Genomic DNA, 20527 nt, shown 5'->3' with positions numbered 1-20527 from the left:
CTTGACCAAATAATAGGGATAAAGAGGAGAAATGTACAAATCAGTAAAACAATAAGCAATTTAGTATTCACTATTTTATTTAAGCCTTACAACTAACTACACTGCAAAGCAGCATGAACACTAACCCCATTTTTCAAATAAGAAAATCAAGCCTTAGGAGGGTTAATAACCTGCTCATAGTCATTCGGGAAGTAAATAAAACTAGAATTAATTCAAATTTTCTTCTAAAGATCACATTTTACCCACACAAATGCTGTGTGAAGGATACTATATTCAGAACAGTCTACTTGTCAATAAGGACACATAAATTCCTGATCTACCAATGAGTGGTAAGCATTGTGCTAATTGCTTTGCATCAATTCTCAAATTAATTCTTTTAATAATCCCACCAGGTAGATACTATTTATTATCTCTTTATAAGAACTAAAAACAGAACACAAGAAAGTACAGGAACATGCTCAAGGTAACACAGCTGGCTAGTGAGTTCATTACAACATTGTCCTGCCCCACCCACTAAGGTCCTATTGAAGAGCAATGTTCCAACACTTTGCATTAAGAGAAACAGAATCATTTCAAATAGGAATATAAATTCCGTACTAATGCCTTTAACTAATATACCAACTCTATTTATAGAAGTCAATTCTGGAGAAAAATGATTTATCTGATAAATTTTTGCTCCTTTTCCTTAAATCTATCTAATTTGCATCTTAAAATAAAACTGTATCTTGCTTCTGGCCAAAACTAGTAATATTTTAATATATGTGCTGCCGAAGTGAGCACCAAAACTAGTAATATTTTAAAAGAAAAATTTAAAAACAAATGTATCTTGAATGTTGAATATAAGATGCAAAATGGCATAAAATGTTAATGGATATGTCAATAATTAACAACTGTAAAGCTGTCTTCATAGGCTAAAACATGACTTAAACAAGTATTTACTAAATATGGAAAACAGCAAAGTCTATTCGAAAAACTTATTTTCCTAAAAATTACTATCTCTTTAAAAAACACAAGACCTTTCAGAGCAATAAACAATTGCTGCCTATCAAATACTTAGACTGCCCTTGCATAATCAGAGAAAACCTGACAAAGCCTTAGATGTGTATTCTGAATGGGTCAAAACCAGGACATTGCTTTTAACCGTAAGTTATTTGCTCTGAGGACTTGCAGGAACAATTAAGATAATCCTTGCACTGGAGCTTTAGAATTACTATGCACTTATGTCACAGATGACAGACTTCCCCAAATTATTGTATTACTGTGACAGTTACTGTCAACACAAATGGCAGTTCTAGGTAATAAACCAAAAGTCAACATTTTCATAAATGATAAAGTGGAAGCATAAATTTGCAAAGTAAGGCATTAAAAAACTATCATCCTTAATATACAAAAATCTACCACAATCAAGTAAGACAATCTTATGGGAAAATAAACATAACCATTAACAAAACTCAATAGAGATAATATAATTAGAATTCAACTTCATTAGTAAATCAAGGAAGCATACATTAAATGAAAACTTTTTGTTCTTCAGGTAAGTGACAGTTAAAGACTTAGTATACAATGTTAAAAGGATGTGAAGAAATGTACACTGTCACACTAGTGTTTGGAATGGAATTAGTATTGGTTCGCTGCCAATTTACTGGTTCTCATCAAAACTGAAAATGCAAATAAACAAAAGAAAAAGAGATGCAAACAACCTCTTGATGCTGATATTTCACTCCAAAAACCCCATTTACATAGTTGCAAAGATGTACAAGAGTGGTTCTCCACAGGATTACTTGTAATGAGGAAAAATTAGAGATAATTCAATATGCACCCATAGGAAAACCATTCAATTAGGGTCCATTCATACTGTAGATTTATCTTATGGAGATGTTTTTTAGTATAACAGAAAATGTCTAAGATGCAGTTTGAAACAGTGAGACATTGTGATAAAGCAGCAAAATATATAAAGTATTTAAAAGGAAAAAAAGACTTGATAAAAGGAAAAAAAGCATATATATATATTTACCAAGACAGCTAATATACTTTTCAGTTATCAAGAAGCTAGTCAACAATTGGGCTGTGAATAAATTCAATACTCAAACTATATAAACATATGTACATCAGGTAAACATTTATACATACGAGTATTTCTGCAGTAACATGTAAGTTCAACTGAATGAAACCAAAAAAAAAAAGACTAAATCTAAACACTAAATAGGTAGAAAAATTCTAAATAAGGAACTACTCTAAATAAGGGAAATTAATAAAAAGCCAAAATATAAGATTAGAATTAAGGAAGAACATAATCACGAATTTGCAAACAATTCCAAAATCTAGAGGAAATCATTTCCTCAGACTATTATAATTTGCCCTAGAAGAAACACATCATACATGAATATCCCAATTACTGTAGAAGCAACTGAAAGATACCCAACCAGATTAATTTCATAGCAGAACACCACGTAAGCTTTAAAGAACACAGAATTACAATGTCCTTGTTTCAGGTCACAGGAAAAGATGAAAAGCTCTTTATTAATAATAAAACTCAAAAAAAAAGGTATCAAAAAAGAAAAGCACGTAATGTTACTTATGAATATAAATCTGAAAAGCTTAAATATAACATTAGCCAAGAGAATCCTGCAATGTATATACTCTGACCAAGTAGAATTGATTGTAGCAGTGCTGGGGTGGTTTAATATTGAGAAATCTATAAGAAAGAAATTATTTCTATTAACAAACTGAAAAAAAAAAATCACAGGAGCACACCAATACACCTGGTATGATCAAATCACATCCTAAAAATTATGATGGTTTGGAAGTATTAAAAAAATAAAAATAAAAATCCTAGCAACAACTAAAAGAAAAACACCTAAATGATAAAGGGCAATTACTAAAAACTAATAAAAATTATTCTAAGGCCGCTCCCATTAAAATCATGACCAAAAGGGTGAGTCTACAATCACTGTATTTCAACAAACATGTAATAGCAATAAAATGAAATAAAACTGGTATATCTGGAAAAGAGATAAATTCTTTTACCTTTATTGCTAAAGATTCAAATGAAGTCTAGTTGAAATAAAACAAAAAGAGTATAATAGACCTGGATCTAAGATAAATATACAAAAATCTTTGAATTGACAATAGCTTGCAATAAAAATGTGAAAACAATCCTATTTGGGGCACCTGGGTGGCTCAGTTGGTTAAGTGACTGCCTTCAGCTCAGGTCATGATCCCAGGATCCTGGGATTGAGCCCCGCATCTGGCTCCCTGCTCAGCGGGGAGCCTGCTTCTCCCTCTCCCTCTGCCTACTTGTGCTCTCTCTCTGTGTCAAATAAATAAATCTTTAGAAAAAAAAAATCAAGTTTTTAGAAGGTAAAATATAAACTGTAATGAGAACAAGGGACTTATATATGGATAAAAAGTTAACAGACCAAAAACTTAAATCTGAACGTACATGCATTTAGTAATTTAGCCTTGAAATGCACAGCAACAGAAAAATACAGGGAGAAAAAGATGACATCTTTTCAAGCTAAAGATTTTAAGACACTCCTCTTCTTAGGTAAATCAAACAGATGAAAAATACACCAAGATATAATAGAATAGCAAAATAACTAAATTAAAAGCACACAAAACAATCCTAAAAATTGATCTTAAAATAGACATAAGTGAAGCTTTAATAAAGTATAAACAACATTTCAGAGCCTGTGCTTTTTTTTCCCCCCTTGCTTTCTGATAATATGCAAAAAAGTTCACTTTATTTAAAAAAAAAAAAAAAAGTCACCCAGAGGCATGATTCACGGAAGAAGAACCGACAGACCGGACTTCATTAAAAACTTCTGTTCTGCCAGACACAGTAAAAAAAAAATGAAAAAACAAGCCACAAATTGGGAGAAAAAAATCTGCAAAAGACACATCCAATAAAAAACTGTTATCCACAATATTACAAAGATCTCTTTAAAGTTAACATGAAGAATATCAACAATCCAGGGGCACATGGCTGGCTCAGTGGGTTAAGTGTCCAACATGTGATTTCGGCTCAGGTCATGATCTCAGGGTTTTAAGATCAAGTCCTGCATTGGGTTCCGTGCTGGGTGTGAAGCCTGCTTAAGAGTCTCTTTCTCCCTCTCCCCACCTCTTTCTCTCTCTCTAAAAAAAAAAAGAATATGAACAACCCAATTAAGAAATGGTCAAAGGATCTGAACAGATACCTCACCAAAAAAGACATACAGGTGGTAAATAAGCCCATGACTAGGTGCTTAACGCTGTACATTATTACAGAATTGCAAATTAAAATTAACCCCTTTTTATTACTGGTGGGAATTCAAAACAGGATAGCCACTCTGGAAGGCAGTTTGGCAACTTCTTACAAAGCTAAATACATTTTTACCATACGATCAAACAAGCATGCTCCTTGGTTATTTACCCAAATGAATTCAAAACAAAGATCTGCTCACTAATGTTTGTAAGAGTTTCACTGCCAAAACTTGGAAGCAAAACTCCAATGTCTTTCAGGAGGTGAATGAACTGTGGCAAGTCCAGATAATGAAATATTATTCACTGCTATTATCATTGTTACGATTGTATTATTCAGTACCAAAAAGAAAAAAACTATTAAGCCATGAAAAAAAAATGGAGGGAACTTAAATGTATGTTACTAAGTGAATGAAGCCAGTCTATAGAGGCTACATACTGTATGATTCTAACTATATGACATTGAGGAAAAGGTAAAACTATGTAGACAGTAAGAAGATCAGTAGTTGCTAGGGGCGAGGGGTGGAGGTGGGGAGAGAGAGTAACAGGTGGAGCACAGAAGATTTTCAGGGTAGTGAAATTATTCTGTACACACTATCATGATGATACATGTCATTAACATTTGTTAAAACTCACAGACTACATAACACCAGAATAAACTCTAATGTAAACTGGACTGTGGGTAATAATGATGTGTCAGTGTAGGATCACTGATTGTAACAAATGTTAACACCCTGGTGGGAGATGTTGATAGTAGGGGAGGCTGTAAGGGGAAGGAATATTAAGGAACTCTACTTTGTGTTCAATTGTGCTACTAACCTAAAATTGCTCTTAAAAAAGCCAATTAAAAAAAATCCCAAATCTAGAAACCAAGAAAAACATACTACCCAATATCCTTTCAATAAAGAAATCAAATGAGGGAAAAAGAAAAAATATTGGGACCTGAGTTAAATGAAAACCCTCTATGTCAAAACTTAAGCAACACAGTTAACTTAGTACAAAAAAATGTCTAACAACCATGAGCTAAGTACTCAAGAAGCTAGAAAAAAGGCAACAGAGTAACCAAGAAGGAAATAGATGACAGCAGAAATAAACCGAACAGTTACCCCTTCCAAAAAAACAAAATAATGGCAATGATAGGATTCTAATTCTATGCCAAATAATTATTAAACCTCAACAAAACAGATATATGGAAAAACATAAGAAGAAACTTAAAACTGGAATAGCACGATAACCACTAAAGAAATTCAAATAGTTATCCAAAATCTCTATACTCAAAAAATATTAGGTCCAGACAGTTTTTAGTTGTGTTCTACCAAGCTGTTAAATAAGTTTTGCATCATTTATATAAATTGTTTTAAGGACCAGAAAGAGAAGGGTTATTACCCAGAGACAAACAACCTAAATAAGATATTAGCAAACTGAATTCTGAAGGAATTAAATATACGTGTGTGCACACATATACACCCTTAACACACTTGATGAATAACTAGACTTCACCTTAGTAATGCAAAAATGAGATATCAGAAAATGTATCTGTGTACGTGCACATTAACAGACTACAGAAGAAATAGAATATGACCATCTCAGTAGATAAGAAAAAAAGCAGTGGAGAATTTTAAAATCAAGTTCGTGGGGCGCCAGGGTGCTCAGTCGGTTAAGCATCTGACTCCTGATTTCAGCTCAGGTCATGATGGAGCCACTGTGTCAGGCTCCAGCCTGCTTAAGATTTCCTCTTTTCCCCTTCCTCTGTCTCCCCGCCCACCCCTGCCCCACTCTGGTGTGCACACATGCACGCTCTCTAAAAATAAATAAAGTTCATAATGACCTCTCTCAGCAAACCAGGAAAAGAAGTGTCAACTTAATAAGGGTTGTTTATCAAAAAGCTATAGTAAACATCCTATTAAATGGAGAAATTTAATACATAATCCCTTTAAGAGAGAAAAAAAGGTAATGATGCCAGCTTATCATCACTGCTACTTGCTCACCATAGTACTGGAGGTTCTGGCTGAGACGGTAAAAGTTGAAAGATTAGAAAAAAAGGAGCCGAAACTCAAATTTAAGCTCTATTACAAAATGACACAAAAGAACTGACCACCGTGTTCACTGATATGACTTAGTATTATAAATATGCCCCCACAATCTATAAATTCAATGCAACTCCAATTAAAATACCAAAAATATCTTCTTGGACACCTGAAAAGGATTAAAATTTTTTTTAAAAGACACTGTGCAGGAAAACAGAGACCAATAAAAATATTCACATCATTAAAAGGGAAAACAGGTAAGCTATAAAGTAAGATAATACAACGCTATTTACAGAAAACACATGTATTATATATAAAAAAAACCTGAAGACTTCACCGAAAAGCCTATTACAAATAAATTCAATAAAGTAGGATACAAAAATCTGTTGCATTTATCAACATGAACAAACTATCAGAAAGAAAAATTAAGGAAAAAAATCCCATTTACAATTGCACCAAAAATAATAAAATACCTAGGAAAAAATGTAACCAAGGAGGTGAAAGATCTGTACAAGTGAAAACTAGGACACTAATAAAAAAAAATTAAAGACATAAATAAAAAGACATTCCATGCTCATGGATTGAAAAAAATTAATATTGTTCAATGTCCATACTACCCAAAGCAATCTACAGACTCAATGTAATCCCTATCAAAATTCCAAAGGCACTTTTCAGAGAAATATAACACATAATCCTAAAATTTGGATGGAATCACAAAAAGACTGAACAGCCAAAGCAATCTGAAAATCAAAATGGGAGGCATCATGCTCCCTGCTTTCAAACTATACTACCAAGGTATTGTAATCAAAAAGTATAGTCCTGGCAGAAACACAGACATATAGATCCATACAACAGAAATAAGATCTCAGAAATGAACTCATGCATAAATGGTTGATTTATGACAAAGGAGGCAGGAATATGTAAGAAAGGACAGCCACATGCAAAAGAATGAAACCAGACTACTGTCTTCCATCATGCACAAAAATTAACCCAAAAGGATTCAGGCGTGAATGTAAAGCTTGAAACCATAAAACTAGAAAAAAAGATAGGCAGTAAAAGCTCCTTGACCATCAATCTTAGAAATGATTTATTGGACCTGATCTGAACAGCAAAGGCAACAAAAGCAAAATAAACAAGTGGACTACATCAAATTAAAACCTCCTGGCACAACAAAGGAAATCATCAACAAAAGGAAAAAGCAACCTATCGAACGGGAGAAAAATATCTGCAAATCATGTATATAAGGGTTAATATCCAAAATATATAATGAGCTCATACAACTCAACAGTAAAAAACCCCGAATACTCTGATTAAAAAATGGGCAGAGGATCTCAATAGACATTTTTCCAGAGAACACATACAGATGGCCAACAGACATATGAAAAGATGCTCAACATCACTATTGGGGAAATGCAAATCAAAACCACAACGTGGTATCACCTTATATTTGTTGGAATGCTTATTATCAAAATCAGATAATAAGTGTTATGAGGGTGTCACTGAAAAGGAAATCTTCATGCATTGTTGGTGACAATGTAACTAGTATAGTCCCTATGGAAAACAATATGAAGGCTGCTCAAAAAATTAAAAATGGAACTATCATACAATCCAGCAATACCACTTCTGGGTATTTATTCAAAGAAAATGAAAACAGTAACTCAAAAAGATAGATGTACTCCCAGGTTCATAGCAGCCTTATTTACAACAGCCAAGATACAGAAAAAACCTAGGTGTCCCTGGATGGATAAATGGATAAAGATGTGGAACACACACACACAGACACACACACACACACGCATGCAGAAGAAAACTATTCTTCAGCTACAAAAAGAATGAAATCTTGCCATTTGCAGTAACACAGAGGGACTTTGAAGGCATCGTGCTATCGTGCTAACTGAAATAAGTCAAATGGAGAAAGGTAAGTACTGTATTATCTCACATGTCCAAACTCAGATATAGAGAACAGACTGCAGGTGGGGGTTTGAAATGGGTGAAGAGTGTCAAAAGGTACAAATTTCAAGTTATAAAATAAGTAAGTCATGGAGATGTAATGTACAGCATGGTGACTAGTTAATACTGTGCAGCATATTTCAAAGTTGTTATGAGAGTAAATCTTAAAAGTCCTCACCACAAGAGAAAAAGATCTGTAACTACATATGCAGACAGATGTTAACTAAATTTATTGTGATCATTTTACCATGTATATAAATACCAAATAATTCTGTACAATCTAAAGTTATGTCAATTACACCTCAACAAAAAAATAAACATGAAATATGTAAAGAAAAAAGGAAAAAAAAACACACACAACAATATCTACACAAAAAATTTCAGTCTTTTCCCAATACATGCATGTCTTAGGGCACATATCAAAGTGAGCACCCATTAGGGAGGGTGCTGTAGGGATGGGAGTAAAGATGAAGCATAAAGTGAAAAAATGTGCGGAATCCTCCAAAGATCAACGACAGTGACCATAATCTGTAGAGTTTAAGTAACTCAAATTTGTGTATCAGAAATCTTTTTTTTAAATGTTATTTATTTACCTGAGAGACAAAGAGAGATAAGAGTGTGCAAGCATGAGTGCACATGAGTGGGGGGGCAAAGAGGAGGGAGGAGCAGGGAGGAGGAGCAGGACCTGAGCAGGGAGCCCAATGCAGGCCTCAATCTCAGGACCCCCAGGACCATGACCTGAGCCAAAGGCAGATGCTTAACCAACTGAGCCACCCAGACGCCCTTGTGTACCCAAAATCTAAAAAGAATTAAAGCAAATATTAAGTTTTCAAATACACAGTATTTTTAGATGGGAAGATTTAATAGGAAAGTAGAAAGTGTCAATTCTTCCAAAACTGAAATGAATTAAATATAATCCCAGATAAAAACACAATTTTGTCTTTTGAGTGTGTCAGGGTATGTATATATTTACAGATTATTTTTGGAGGGGGATACTGGAATTCATATACTAATATCTGAAAATAGCTAAGGATATAATGAAAAGAGAAACCATGAAGACTTGCCTTACTAAATATTTTTTTAAAGATTTATTTATTTATATGAGAGAGAAAGACAGAGAGAGAGAGAACAAACGTGGGGGAGGAGCAGAGAGAATCCTCCAACAGACTCCCTGCTGAGCGCAGAGCCTGAGACTGAGATCATGACCTGAGGTGAAATTAGGAGCCAGCTGCCTAACCAACTGAGCCACCCAGAAGCACCACCTTACTAAATATTAAAGCTGTTAAAAAAAAAAAAAAAGTGCAATACTGGATGAAAAATGTACCAATGGAAAAGAAAACTCAGAAGTAGATGCCAGAATATGTATGAATTTAATATATTGTAAAAAAAAAAAGATATTTCAGGGCACCTGGGTGGATCAGTCTGTTAAGCATCTACCTTCAGCTCAGGTCATGATCCCAGGGTCCTGGAATCCAGCCCCACTCAGCAGGGAGTCTGCTTATCCCTCCCCTCATCCCCCCACCTGCTCATGTGCGTGTGCTCTCTCCCTCTCTCAAATAAATAAAATCTTAACAAAAAAATATAACCTCAATTGGGAAAAAAAAGGTTTGACAAACAACTGACACAACCAAAACACGGTGGTCAATCCCTCAAGGCGGAAAGCATTAGGGGGAAATTTTACTTTCTTCTTTTTAACTATGTCTACTTCTTAATCCCTCAAGCAAGCCTGCATTATTTAAATAAACAGAAAGAAACATGAAGCTATCACTGGTTAAAAATATAAACAGGCACTTATAATGGAAGAATACCACACACATATTTTATAATTATTTAACTTTAAAAAGACAATTTTTTTATTGGGGCGCCTCGGTGGCTCAGTTGGTTAAGCGTCTGCCCTCGGCTTGGGTTGTGATCCCCGGGTCCTGGGATTCAGCCCCCCACCAGGCTCCCTGCTCAGCGGGAAGCCCGCTTCTCCCTCTCCCACTCCCCGTTTGTGTTCCCTCTCTCGCTGTCTGTCAAATAAATAAATAAAAATAAAAATTAAAAAAATCATCTTAAAAAAAAAGATTTTATCTATTTATTTGAGAGAGAAAGAGAGATCCTGCATGCAAGCAGGGATGGGGCAGAGGAGAAGGGAGAGAATCTCAAGCAGACTCCACGCCAAGCTTAGATCCCAACTCAGGGTTGGATCTCATGACCATGAGGATCATGAACCGAGTGGAAGTTGGACACTCAACGAACTGAGCCATGAGGCCCCCCCTAATAACCATTCAACTTTTAAAGCAGAAGATACAAGAAACTTTAAAACATTTAAATAGAGTCCACAATTAAAAGTCTTTCCCCCCATATTTATAATCAGTTCACAGCTTTTTGCATTTCCCCAACCATAATATGGGGATAACAGCTACCTCTTAGGACTATTTTGATTAAATGAGATTATACATATAAACTCGTTTTTCTAGGGTGCCTGGGTGGTTCAGTCGATTAAGCAGTTGACTCTTGATTTTGGCTCTGGTTGTGATCTCAGGATTGTGTGACTGAGCCTTGCACTGGCTGCATGCTGGGCGTGGAGCCTGCTTAAGATTCTCACCCTGCCCCCTTATCCCCCTCAAAACAAACAAACAAAACACCCTCTTCTTTTCATTGATCTTTAAGGAATTAATAAACAAACAAAAAATCAAAGACAACCTTGAGGCCAAAGAGCATAGCTATTATCAATAAGCAAAAAATAAGCATCTTTAAGTGAGGCTTTCAGACTTACATTATTTTCCCAAACATAATAAAAATATATAACAAAACAGCATATACAGAAACATTAGCAAAAATAACTAACTACTATCTTAAAAAATCAAGTATGGAGAAAAAGAAATGCAGCATAGCAATAGCATTCTCTCCTTTCCTAAGGAGCAAAAAAAACCCCACGAAACAAAAAACCACAACCAAACAAAAAAACAACAAAAAAAATCAACAACAAAAAACAAGCAATTCTGAATACTGTATTTGTCTTTCTGACACCATTAGGAAAGGTACAAGCAAAGTATTTTAAATTCTGTATATTAGAAAGTCTACATTGGGTTTACAGTAATAAACAAGGGTACATAAATTTTTGTATATGAGTACCTTCTAATGTAAACCTTATGTGAAAATTATCAGGTTAATTACTGTATACCTATAGGTTCTGTTTCCCTTCTAATTGTACCAGGAGGGAAAAATTAAAATCTTTGTAAAATCTGATATATATCTGATTCCTTTTTCTCTCATTATTCCCATCAAAATTAAATTTTAAGATAAATCAAACAATTTTTCAACCTTTGGCATAGAAAAGAAAGGAAAAGATTCAAGTTAGCAGATAATCTTTAAAATAGAAATAAGGATCAATGTTGTAGGCTAAAGAAGTATAATAAAATAATTATGTTCCAGAGGTACTTACTGCACCAGATGTTGTACCTAAAAAAATAAAGGAACAATATTTACAATGTGATAAATCATGGTCTCCTTGAGTGAACACTTTAAAAATATTTATTCATACTATTTATTCCTCCTTAGCCTGTCACACTAAATATCCTAAGACTGTTCTATATGATTTATGTGCATGCTTTCTTTTTTACAAAATAAACCTATACAGTGCAAAGCATTTTCAGAATTAAGTGGCACTTTGAACTTTTAAACTGCAAATTCACTTGGATCCCACTGGAGAAGTATTCACATTCTTTGCCTTTTGTTTCTCTTCTTGCTATTATACGTGTCTATGTTAACTAATTCCTTTCTCTACGACACTACTGAAATAAAATAATGCCACAGACCTCAGATTTATGCTTTAGATCTACAGCACCTTCAACTATATAAACTTCAGACTTGTGGTGTACAATACAATATCCATTAGCTACCTCATGTTCCTGTTAAAAATTTTTAATTAAATAAAATCTAAAAATTCAGCTCCTCCTCTGCACTAGCCAATTTCAAGTACTCAGGAATCACATGTGGCTAATGACTACTCTACTGGACACTACAGATTACAGAACATTTCCTTAATTGCGTAAAAGTCTATTAGATGGTACGGTCCTAAATTATTATCAATACCCCTCTAGCCATAAGGGAAAACGCCCATTAGCCACCAAGTTCAAATGAGTAAGTTTCAACTTTAGAAACTAGTAACCTAAAACTATGTGTGAAAAAGAAAACAAGAACTATATGTAAAAAAGGACTAAAACACACAGAACAATCAAAAGAGGCTACTATGGACATCGCTGGTAAAACCAAAGCATTTAAAAAGTAATTAAGAAGAAATTTTGAGTCTGTTTCTCACTCAGGATACAGGAAACAAAATGTTGGTTACCAAAGTGGGGAGGGCAAAATAAGTGAACAGGATTAAGAGATACAAACTTCCAGTTATAAAATAAGTCAAGGTAATGTAATGTACAGCATAAAAAATCGTATAGTAATAACTCTGGATGGTGATGGATAGGTAACTAGACTTATTGTGGGGATCATTTTGTAATGTATAAAATTATCAAATCACAATGTTGTACATCTGAAGCTAACAGGATTTTGTATGTCAATTATACTTCAATTAAAAAAAATTTTAAGGTAATGTTCCAGGATTATTTAGGGTAATAGTAATCAGCTCTAGATATCTAAATAGGCAAAATATTATACTAGGTATTTCAGAACATCATTTCAGCTTAAATAAAAAAATCTGTGAAACATCTTAAAAAGATCAATTATGCCCCCATATAAACCTGTAGGAAAATGCTGCATTTTAAATGTTTCAAACCATGTTCAAAACAAAAAATGTTTTAGGGGTGCCTAGGCGGCTCAGTCAGTTAAATGTCTGACTCTTGATCTCAGGGCCGTGAGATTAAGCCCTGCGTAGGACCCCACCCTGGGTGTGGAGTCTGCTTGAGATTCTCTTTTGCTCCCTTTCCGCCTGTCCCTCTTCTGCACCCTAAAAACCAAACCAAACCAAAAAAACAAAAAACATTTTGGCATAATCATGGAAAAAAAGTTCAGCATCTGGAATACCAATTTATCTCGAACATTATTTACTCATGGATAATTGAAGCATTACTAATATATATGAAAGGTACACTAGTCAAAACAGTAATAAATAACTGGCTGATAAAAAAAATTATCACAAGGCTTACAAACTCCAACGGCTACAAGAACCAAGCAGGTAACAGAAAAGACTGTAAAGTAGTCCAGAAGGCCAATGAGAGTACATGCTCCATATCCAAAGTAAGGAGTTACTACCCCATTCCACAGTGTCTGCTGAATACAAACAGGGACTCAACCAGAACTTTTCATTTAAATATTCTCTGACTACCTACTGTGTTGATAAACACCACTGTAAACAATGAATACTCAGATAAATTCAAACTTTTTGTAAAAAGATAAATCTAATTGTTATGTATGGACCAAGACTTTAAACGTTAGCAACTAATTATAAAATTTAAAAACATTGTATAGGCTAAAGTATAACTGTAGACCAAATCTGGTCCCAGAACTCCTGATCTAAAATTATGGTAATTTTTTATGGAGTCAATTATGAATGCTATCCCTACTTCCCATTGCTTAAAACAACAAAAAGATAGAAAAAAATCAGGAGCTAATCATAAAGCCAAAGTGACATTGCTTTTATTCCTTGTTATGATAGCTACTGTCCAAATGAAGTCTAATATTTACCACCATAAATGGTGTACATACCTGCTGCTACATCCATATTATTTACTCCTGGCTGTAAGATAAAAAATGAAATTAGTAATATTCACCTTGTTTAAACTATATTTTATATAAGTTCCTCATAAAACACAGAGTCCCCTTTACGTATATTCAAAGATTCTAAGTTTTAGCTCCTTTAGTTTGCTATAAATTGTAAAAACATCATAAACCTGGGGCTATCGAAGCACTTTAATCTAAGCGTGTTATTTATATGATCATCAGTTACATATAGATTCACAAACATTTACCCACAATTCTGATACAGAAAAGGCTCTAAAAATCAAGTTTTTTCAACTTTCACACCAACACTCATTATAGTGGCAAAATCTGCTCTGAATGACATGAGCTCTTTATCCCACCCCAGAGAAAATCCGTAAGTTTGCTACAGAAATAGTGTTTGAAATTATATAAGGCACTGTCCTAAACCCCAAGAGAACTTTTTATACAATACATAGAATATGCAAAGTATTATTTTATAATATTAAAACATTTTAATGGTCTAAGGATTTTGGGTAAGACAATGCAAACATAATACCCCACGTGGAGTATGTTCATTACAACCACTAGGTTATCAGGTAATAAATAAGTTATGCTAATATGAATATCATAATGATTTACATATTGCTATACAATCCAGTAAGGGTGATAAGGCTGTCAAGGATTTTGTAAGTAATGTGCCATCACTGAAGTCTCAGGAAATGTAAATTTAGAATAAAATCTTCTGATTTCTAAATCTAGGATCTATTACTAAACCATAATACAACAATTTTAAATTAAAACCCAGCAAAGCAAAAGCCTATTCTTTAAGATCAGAATGTCACCAGACCAATAAAATGCTTCTGGCTGACAAATTTTAGTACTTAGTATTCTACTCCTGTTTAACGTAGAATTAACAATTAAGGATGTCTGTATAAATACAGGAAAAAACGTGAATGCCTATCATTCAAGAACCTAAAAACCCACTGTAATTCCCATCTTGCATTACACTACTCAAGACACACTTAAAAAGCTAACATGACTGCCTACAAAATACATAGAACGATGTTATTTCATATATAAAAGTAGTCAAAACATCACAGAAAATAATTATTTTTACTAGATTACCGGTAAGGCAGGCTGCATGGAAGCCTGAGACATATGAGACATCATCATTCCAGGCATTACTGAAGACATCATTCCAGGCATCTAGAATAAAAGTAAAAAAAGGTTACTATATAAAACCAAAGCATTTAAAGAACTTTATTAATCTATCTGGTTATCAAAGCTAATATGTACAACTCAAGATTTAAACCCAGCGAACACTATAGTACATGAATAGTATGCTTAGTAAGTGCTTGTTGAATGAATGAAGTATTTTATCAATGAGCTAATATTTGTCATAAATTATATGTACAGTTAAAATTACTTTTAACAAACTTAAAAGTTTACTTATATTATTTCCAACGTCATTTTCAGAATATTAATTTTCTTTTAACTCACCACTCATGTTTTTCTCCCTTTTTTAGAGTAAGACAAAAATTTTTTGTATTTCTCACCTTTGACTATTAATATCTGTATTAAAAAATTCTACAGCAATCTGGCTCTTTAAAAAATTCAAGATCAAAGGTGCTTAAAACTCGATGACTATAAAAAATATGTAAAAACAAACTTTAGACACAAATCATCTATGTCCTCTCTTGAAAAGAAAAACTTAATAAAGCACACACCATGAATATCTGAAGAAAGAAAATATTAGTTTTGGAGGTTAATCTAGTCTATCAATGACTGCTATCTAAATCTATGAATCTTCACTACTAAGTATGAATAAAAATCATAAAGATTAACATAAATTTCCAAAGGATTCTGACCCAATACTCATCCATATTATAATTTTGATTTTAATATGAGCAAATCTAACATAAACACGGAGGGGAATAAAAATTGTACACAATCATCATAAGTACTGGAACAAGGTAACCAGGTATTCAACAGTTTCAAATTAAATGAAACTTGGAGAAATAGAAACAGACAAGCATACTGGTCAACAGGAACATATAAAGCCTACTAAAGGTAGATGAGAACACTTGCACACTGAATTTTGTTATTTGGGAAAATCAACTCACAAAGCAGAACCAGGCTAAAGGTACCATTAAAATGAAGCAGCATTGTATTAATGGATTAAAAAACAAATGTTTTTTGTTCCTTAAAATATTCAATAAATTGCTTAAACATCATGAAACAGGAACTTGACAGAAAACATGTGACTACTACTTGGAATATATGGTGAAACAGCAGTTAAAAAAAAGGTACAGAATTTGAAAACAGAAGCACAAGCCTCCACCACTGTGACTAAAAGAATTAAGGTAATTTATACATTAAGGGAAAAAAACATAGTGATCAAATGAGAACCAGGCTCAGAAGTTCCCTCTTTTCTCTACTCCCAACAAATATATCTTCACAACTAATTTTACTTAAGGCTAATGGCAAAGTAGGCATGAATTCTTAAGGTTCTAAATAACTGATTATGGGGAGAAGCATGGTGAGCAACAGAGGGAAGGAGCCTGATATTTAAAATGGCATATATATAAAATCCAAAGCTGTTAACATATCCAAAAACTAGAATTCTAAGCTAAACTGAAAAACTCAACTTTGAAAACTTGAGAAAAAAGTATTTTCTCATAAGAATTAAAGACATTAAGGGTGCCTGGGTCTATCAGTTGGTTAAGCGACTGCCTTTGGCTCAGGTCATGATCCTGGAGTCCCAGGAGCTAGTCCTGCATTGGGCTCCCTGCTCAGCAGGGATCTGCTTCTCCCTCTGAACCCCCCCCCCATGCTCGCTCGCTTGCTCTCAATCTCTCTCTCAAATAAAAAAAAATCTTTTTTTTAAAGATTTTATTTATTTATTTGACACAGAGAGACACAGCAAGAGAGGGAACACAAGCAGGGAGAGTGGGAGAGGGAGAAGCTGGCTTCCCGCGGAGCTGGGAGCCCCATGCGGGGCTTGATCCTAGGACCCTGGGATCACGACCTGAGCTGAAGGCAGCCACTTAACTACTGAGACACCCAGGCGCCCCAATAAATAAAAATCTTAAAAAAAAAAAAGAATTAAAGACATTAAGAAAAGTGGGATAAAATCTCCATCATGCAACAGAACATCTCCACATGGTAGCAGTACAAAGAAATGTAACTTCAAACTGAAATACTCTGTCTTCATAAGACAGTGATCAAATCCCATTTAAAAAACAAGGGACAAAAACCCTTAAACAATTTAATAAGAATTGACTAGAAAAGGCCAGTGACACTTAAAGCAAACAATATTTAAAAATCATTAAAGAACAGAGTTTGACAGAATTTTCTCAATTGTTCTTCTTCCCCACTTCAAATTTTAAAACATCTCAAAAATTTGCCTTTAGCCTAAAACTCGTGGAACTGGTTATAGAATGAGACTTAGTGTTTTGGTTTCTTCCCCACCCCCTCCCCAGCCCCCAAAACCAACTGTTTCTTCACCTTCCAATTGCTACAGGGGTTACAGTTACCTTTTTTTTTTTTTTTTAAAGATTTTATTTGACAGAGAGAGACACAGCGAGAGAGGGAACACAAGCAGGGGGAGTGGGAGAGGGAGAAGCAGGCCTCCCACCGAGCAAGGAACCTGATATGGGGCTTGAACCCAGGACCCTGGGATCACGACCCAAGCCAAAGGCAGACGCTTAGCGACTGAGCCACCCAGGCGCCCCTTACAGTTACCTTTTAGCTAAATAAGATCACTTAAGCCTCTTACAAGTAGATTTTCTTTACATATTTCAAATAGAAAGATGATGAACAGTCAATGTTGATTTTGTAGCAACAAACAGAAGCAGAGGAGACTGAACCCCAGCTTTGAGGGAGTCCTGCCAGCCCTTCTCTTCATGTAGTCTGAGGACTGACCCTAGAGGGACCACACTTGTCAAGGCTGAGGAGTGTCCAAATACCAAGGCAATGAAACATTGTGGCAAAGTGTCTTCCCCAGAGGTAAAACCTGAGTCTGGGGTCTTTGCACCTTCCATTCCCCGATTTCTGAGGTTGGCATTCTGAGCCGCAACTCTATTTCAAAACAGGGTTTTACATTTGTGGAACTTATGTGAATGAGATTTAGTGTTAAATAAAAATCTAAATTCTCCCTCATATCTCTGTAAATTCTGAGGGGCATCAACTAGTTAGGCTTGTTCAACTGGACAAATATTGGAAAGATTATGTACAGCTGAATATCTAAAAGTAGATTAACATAATTTTAAACCAATACTGTAATACTAGCATGAAACCAAATAACAAAAACATAAATAGGGAAAATGTTACATTCTTATGAGAAGTTATTACAAGAATCAGACAAATTAAGAACTCTTCCAGAGCATCACAAAAAACCTGTCTCCCAAAGCCTGAAGACTCTACTTTGTGGAAATGTTATGATTTCCTTTCTTCATTAACTCTAGGATACACATAATATGGGGATACATGTATCAACCCATCTGAATTCTTTCAGAGGTTTTGTGTTGATTCAGGCCAGTCACTTGACAGCACCATCAATATGAAATGATTAAAATTTTCTAAGTTATCCATTATTATTTTGTTTTAATACCAAACTGATCCAGGTTGCAAGCTTATGAGATTTGTGGTTCAAATCCTCAGAAGTGACTTTCCCCTTCCTCAGCCCAAATAATCAAAGTTGAGGCATTCAAAAGTTACTTTGTCATCCCTTTTTGCATGGAAGGTTTACTTCTTGCTTCACATGAAGCGAATAGCCCCTTGGTCTCCCAGCTTTATCTGCGGAGTATTTTAGACTTCTCGTTAGGTTTTTTTCCTAAGGGCACATAACGGACTGTCGTACCATTTATGGCATCTTAAGTTCAATGAAAATAGGATGTTGGTTCAAAATAGTTAAAGGAAGAAATCTTAACACAGTTGCTACAATGTTGCCACTATAAATTCCAAAAGCAGATCATTCTTAAAGCTACAAAGTGGTGGTTCATATAAGCTTAATAAAAAGCACACTATAAAATCACAGCTATGTACAGCTTCACAAATTTTCCATTTAAGCTACTCTGGCAAATATATTAAAGTCTTACAATTACAAATTTTTAGTTGTTAGGAAACAGGAGAAAATGGGAAGGGTAAAACACATACATGAGACATAAGCTAAATTGTCTAAAATATTAAATATCTGAATTTTATGGACACTTTGGAAGTTTTCAAAACCCAAAATTAATTCAGATATACTGTTTGGTACACTTTATTCTTAAATTGCCAACCATTTCTCTATGTATACTATATAAATTTTTCTATGTATATTTCTATTCTTTTAATGACAAAAGCGAAACCAATTATCAAGATGTCTCAGAAGGAATACCAGTATGAAGAAAAAAACAAGTAGAAACTAGGGAGCACTACCCAGTCTGCTCATTCTTAGTACCCCATGTTTGGAAAGTTCCTAATGTTAGATAAAACAAGCCTGCTACATTTTTCACTAAATATTTTTAAAACTAAAAGTAAAGTAATAAAAGCAATTCCATCAATGCTACAATACATTAAGTTGTACAAAATGTAAAGCTAAATTAGCCCAGTTATTTCATGGTATCAAAACCAAAGTGAAGATCGTCACACATGGGCACTTCAAAAGTTCTTCTCTTCATGATTATTTCCTGAAGTTGTTCCTGGTGGAAAGAAATCACACAACCTAAGGATCTTTTGTTTAAATATTAACTTTTAAATTTGATTTTTAAAAACCATTCTTTCTGCAAACCTGGAGTTTCAAATTATCTAAGAAGTTTGATTCTTGCCTTTTTACTTGGTTCCTCTTTAAATCAAATTCCATTAAGTCAGTACACAGAGGCTATTAAGTCTAATATTTAAAAACCACTTATACCACTAACTTACCTTATGAATGAACACAAAAAAATTAATCACTGAACAACTGTAAAAGCCACATCTCTGAATGTAAGTATTCATTCAATTAGAAATAAACAGAAATACTCCTGTTTAAAGCATATCCCTAATAACCCAAAATCAGGAGTTAAATTTTGGGACAATCATTTAACCTTACTTTCCCTTTATTACAATTATTTATAGATTCAAGACACATTATTTTCTGATATAACATTTAGATAAACAAAAAGACATATTCACAAACTGTTCCACATGGAATAGAACCTTACCATTTAATAATTGCCAGTATTAAAAAAATATTTAGTTTGCTAAATTCTCTTAACCTGGATAGTTTAGAACTGTTGAAGTATATACTGTTGTTCAGATTCTAAGGAGGTTAGCTTAATGATATAATCTCATACTGCTACACAGGGAAGCAGTCCAGTACAGCTACCTATTAAGCACACTCTAGAATGAGACTATCAGAATTCCTATCCCAGCTTGGTCACTTAGCAGCTGCATGATCTTGGGCTAAATTACTTAACCTATCTGGACCTCAATTTTCTCAACTGTAACATGGGGAAAAATACTACTCATCTGTTAACACTGCTGTAGGGATCAAATGGGGCAATGCACAGAACAGTGCTCAATAAATGACCGCTGTTTTATTACCACTGCTCTCCTTCAACTCAGATAAATATTCTCTTCATTGTCCCTTC

General features: G+C 34.2%; 1 protein-coding gene across 8 annotated transcripts in view; it reads right to left on the bottom strand.

Moving 5' to 3' along the window:
- Positions 1-20527, bottom strand: part of PRPF40A (pre-mRNA processing factor 40A) — a 55185-nt gene that overhangs the window by 25734 nt on the left and 8924 nt on the right. For all 8 annotated transcript variants that reach the window (XM_028113069.2, XM_028113071.2, XM_028113070.2 and 5 more), the window contains exons 3-5: positions 15039-15119; positions 13920-13950; positions 11647-11663 (exon numbers count right to left, since the gene is read on the bottom strand). In XM_028113069.2, the coding sequence (XP_027968870.1) occupies positions 11647-11663; positions 13920-13950; positions 15039-15119 (129 nt within the window). The remainder of the gene's footprint in view (positions 1-11646; positions 11664-13919; positions 13951-15038; positions 15120-20527) is intronic.

Source organism: Eumetopias jubatus, unplaced genomic scaffold (assembly GCF_037043125.1).
Source record: "Eumetopias jubatus isolate StellerSeaLion01/CBP00866 unplaced genomic scaffold, mEumJub1_p1.0 scaffold_3, whole genome shotgun sequence".
Lineage (NCBI taxonomy): Eukaryota > Metazoa > Chordata > Mammalia > Carnivora > Otariidae > Eumetopias > Eumetopias jubatus.
This window is presented reverse-complemented; position numbering and strand designations above follow the sequence as displayed.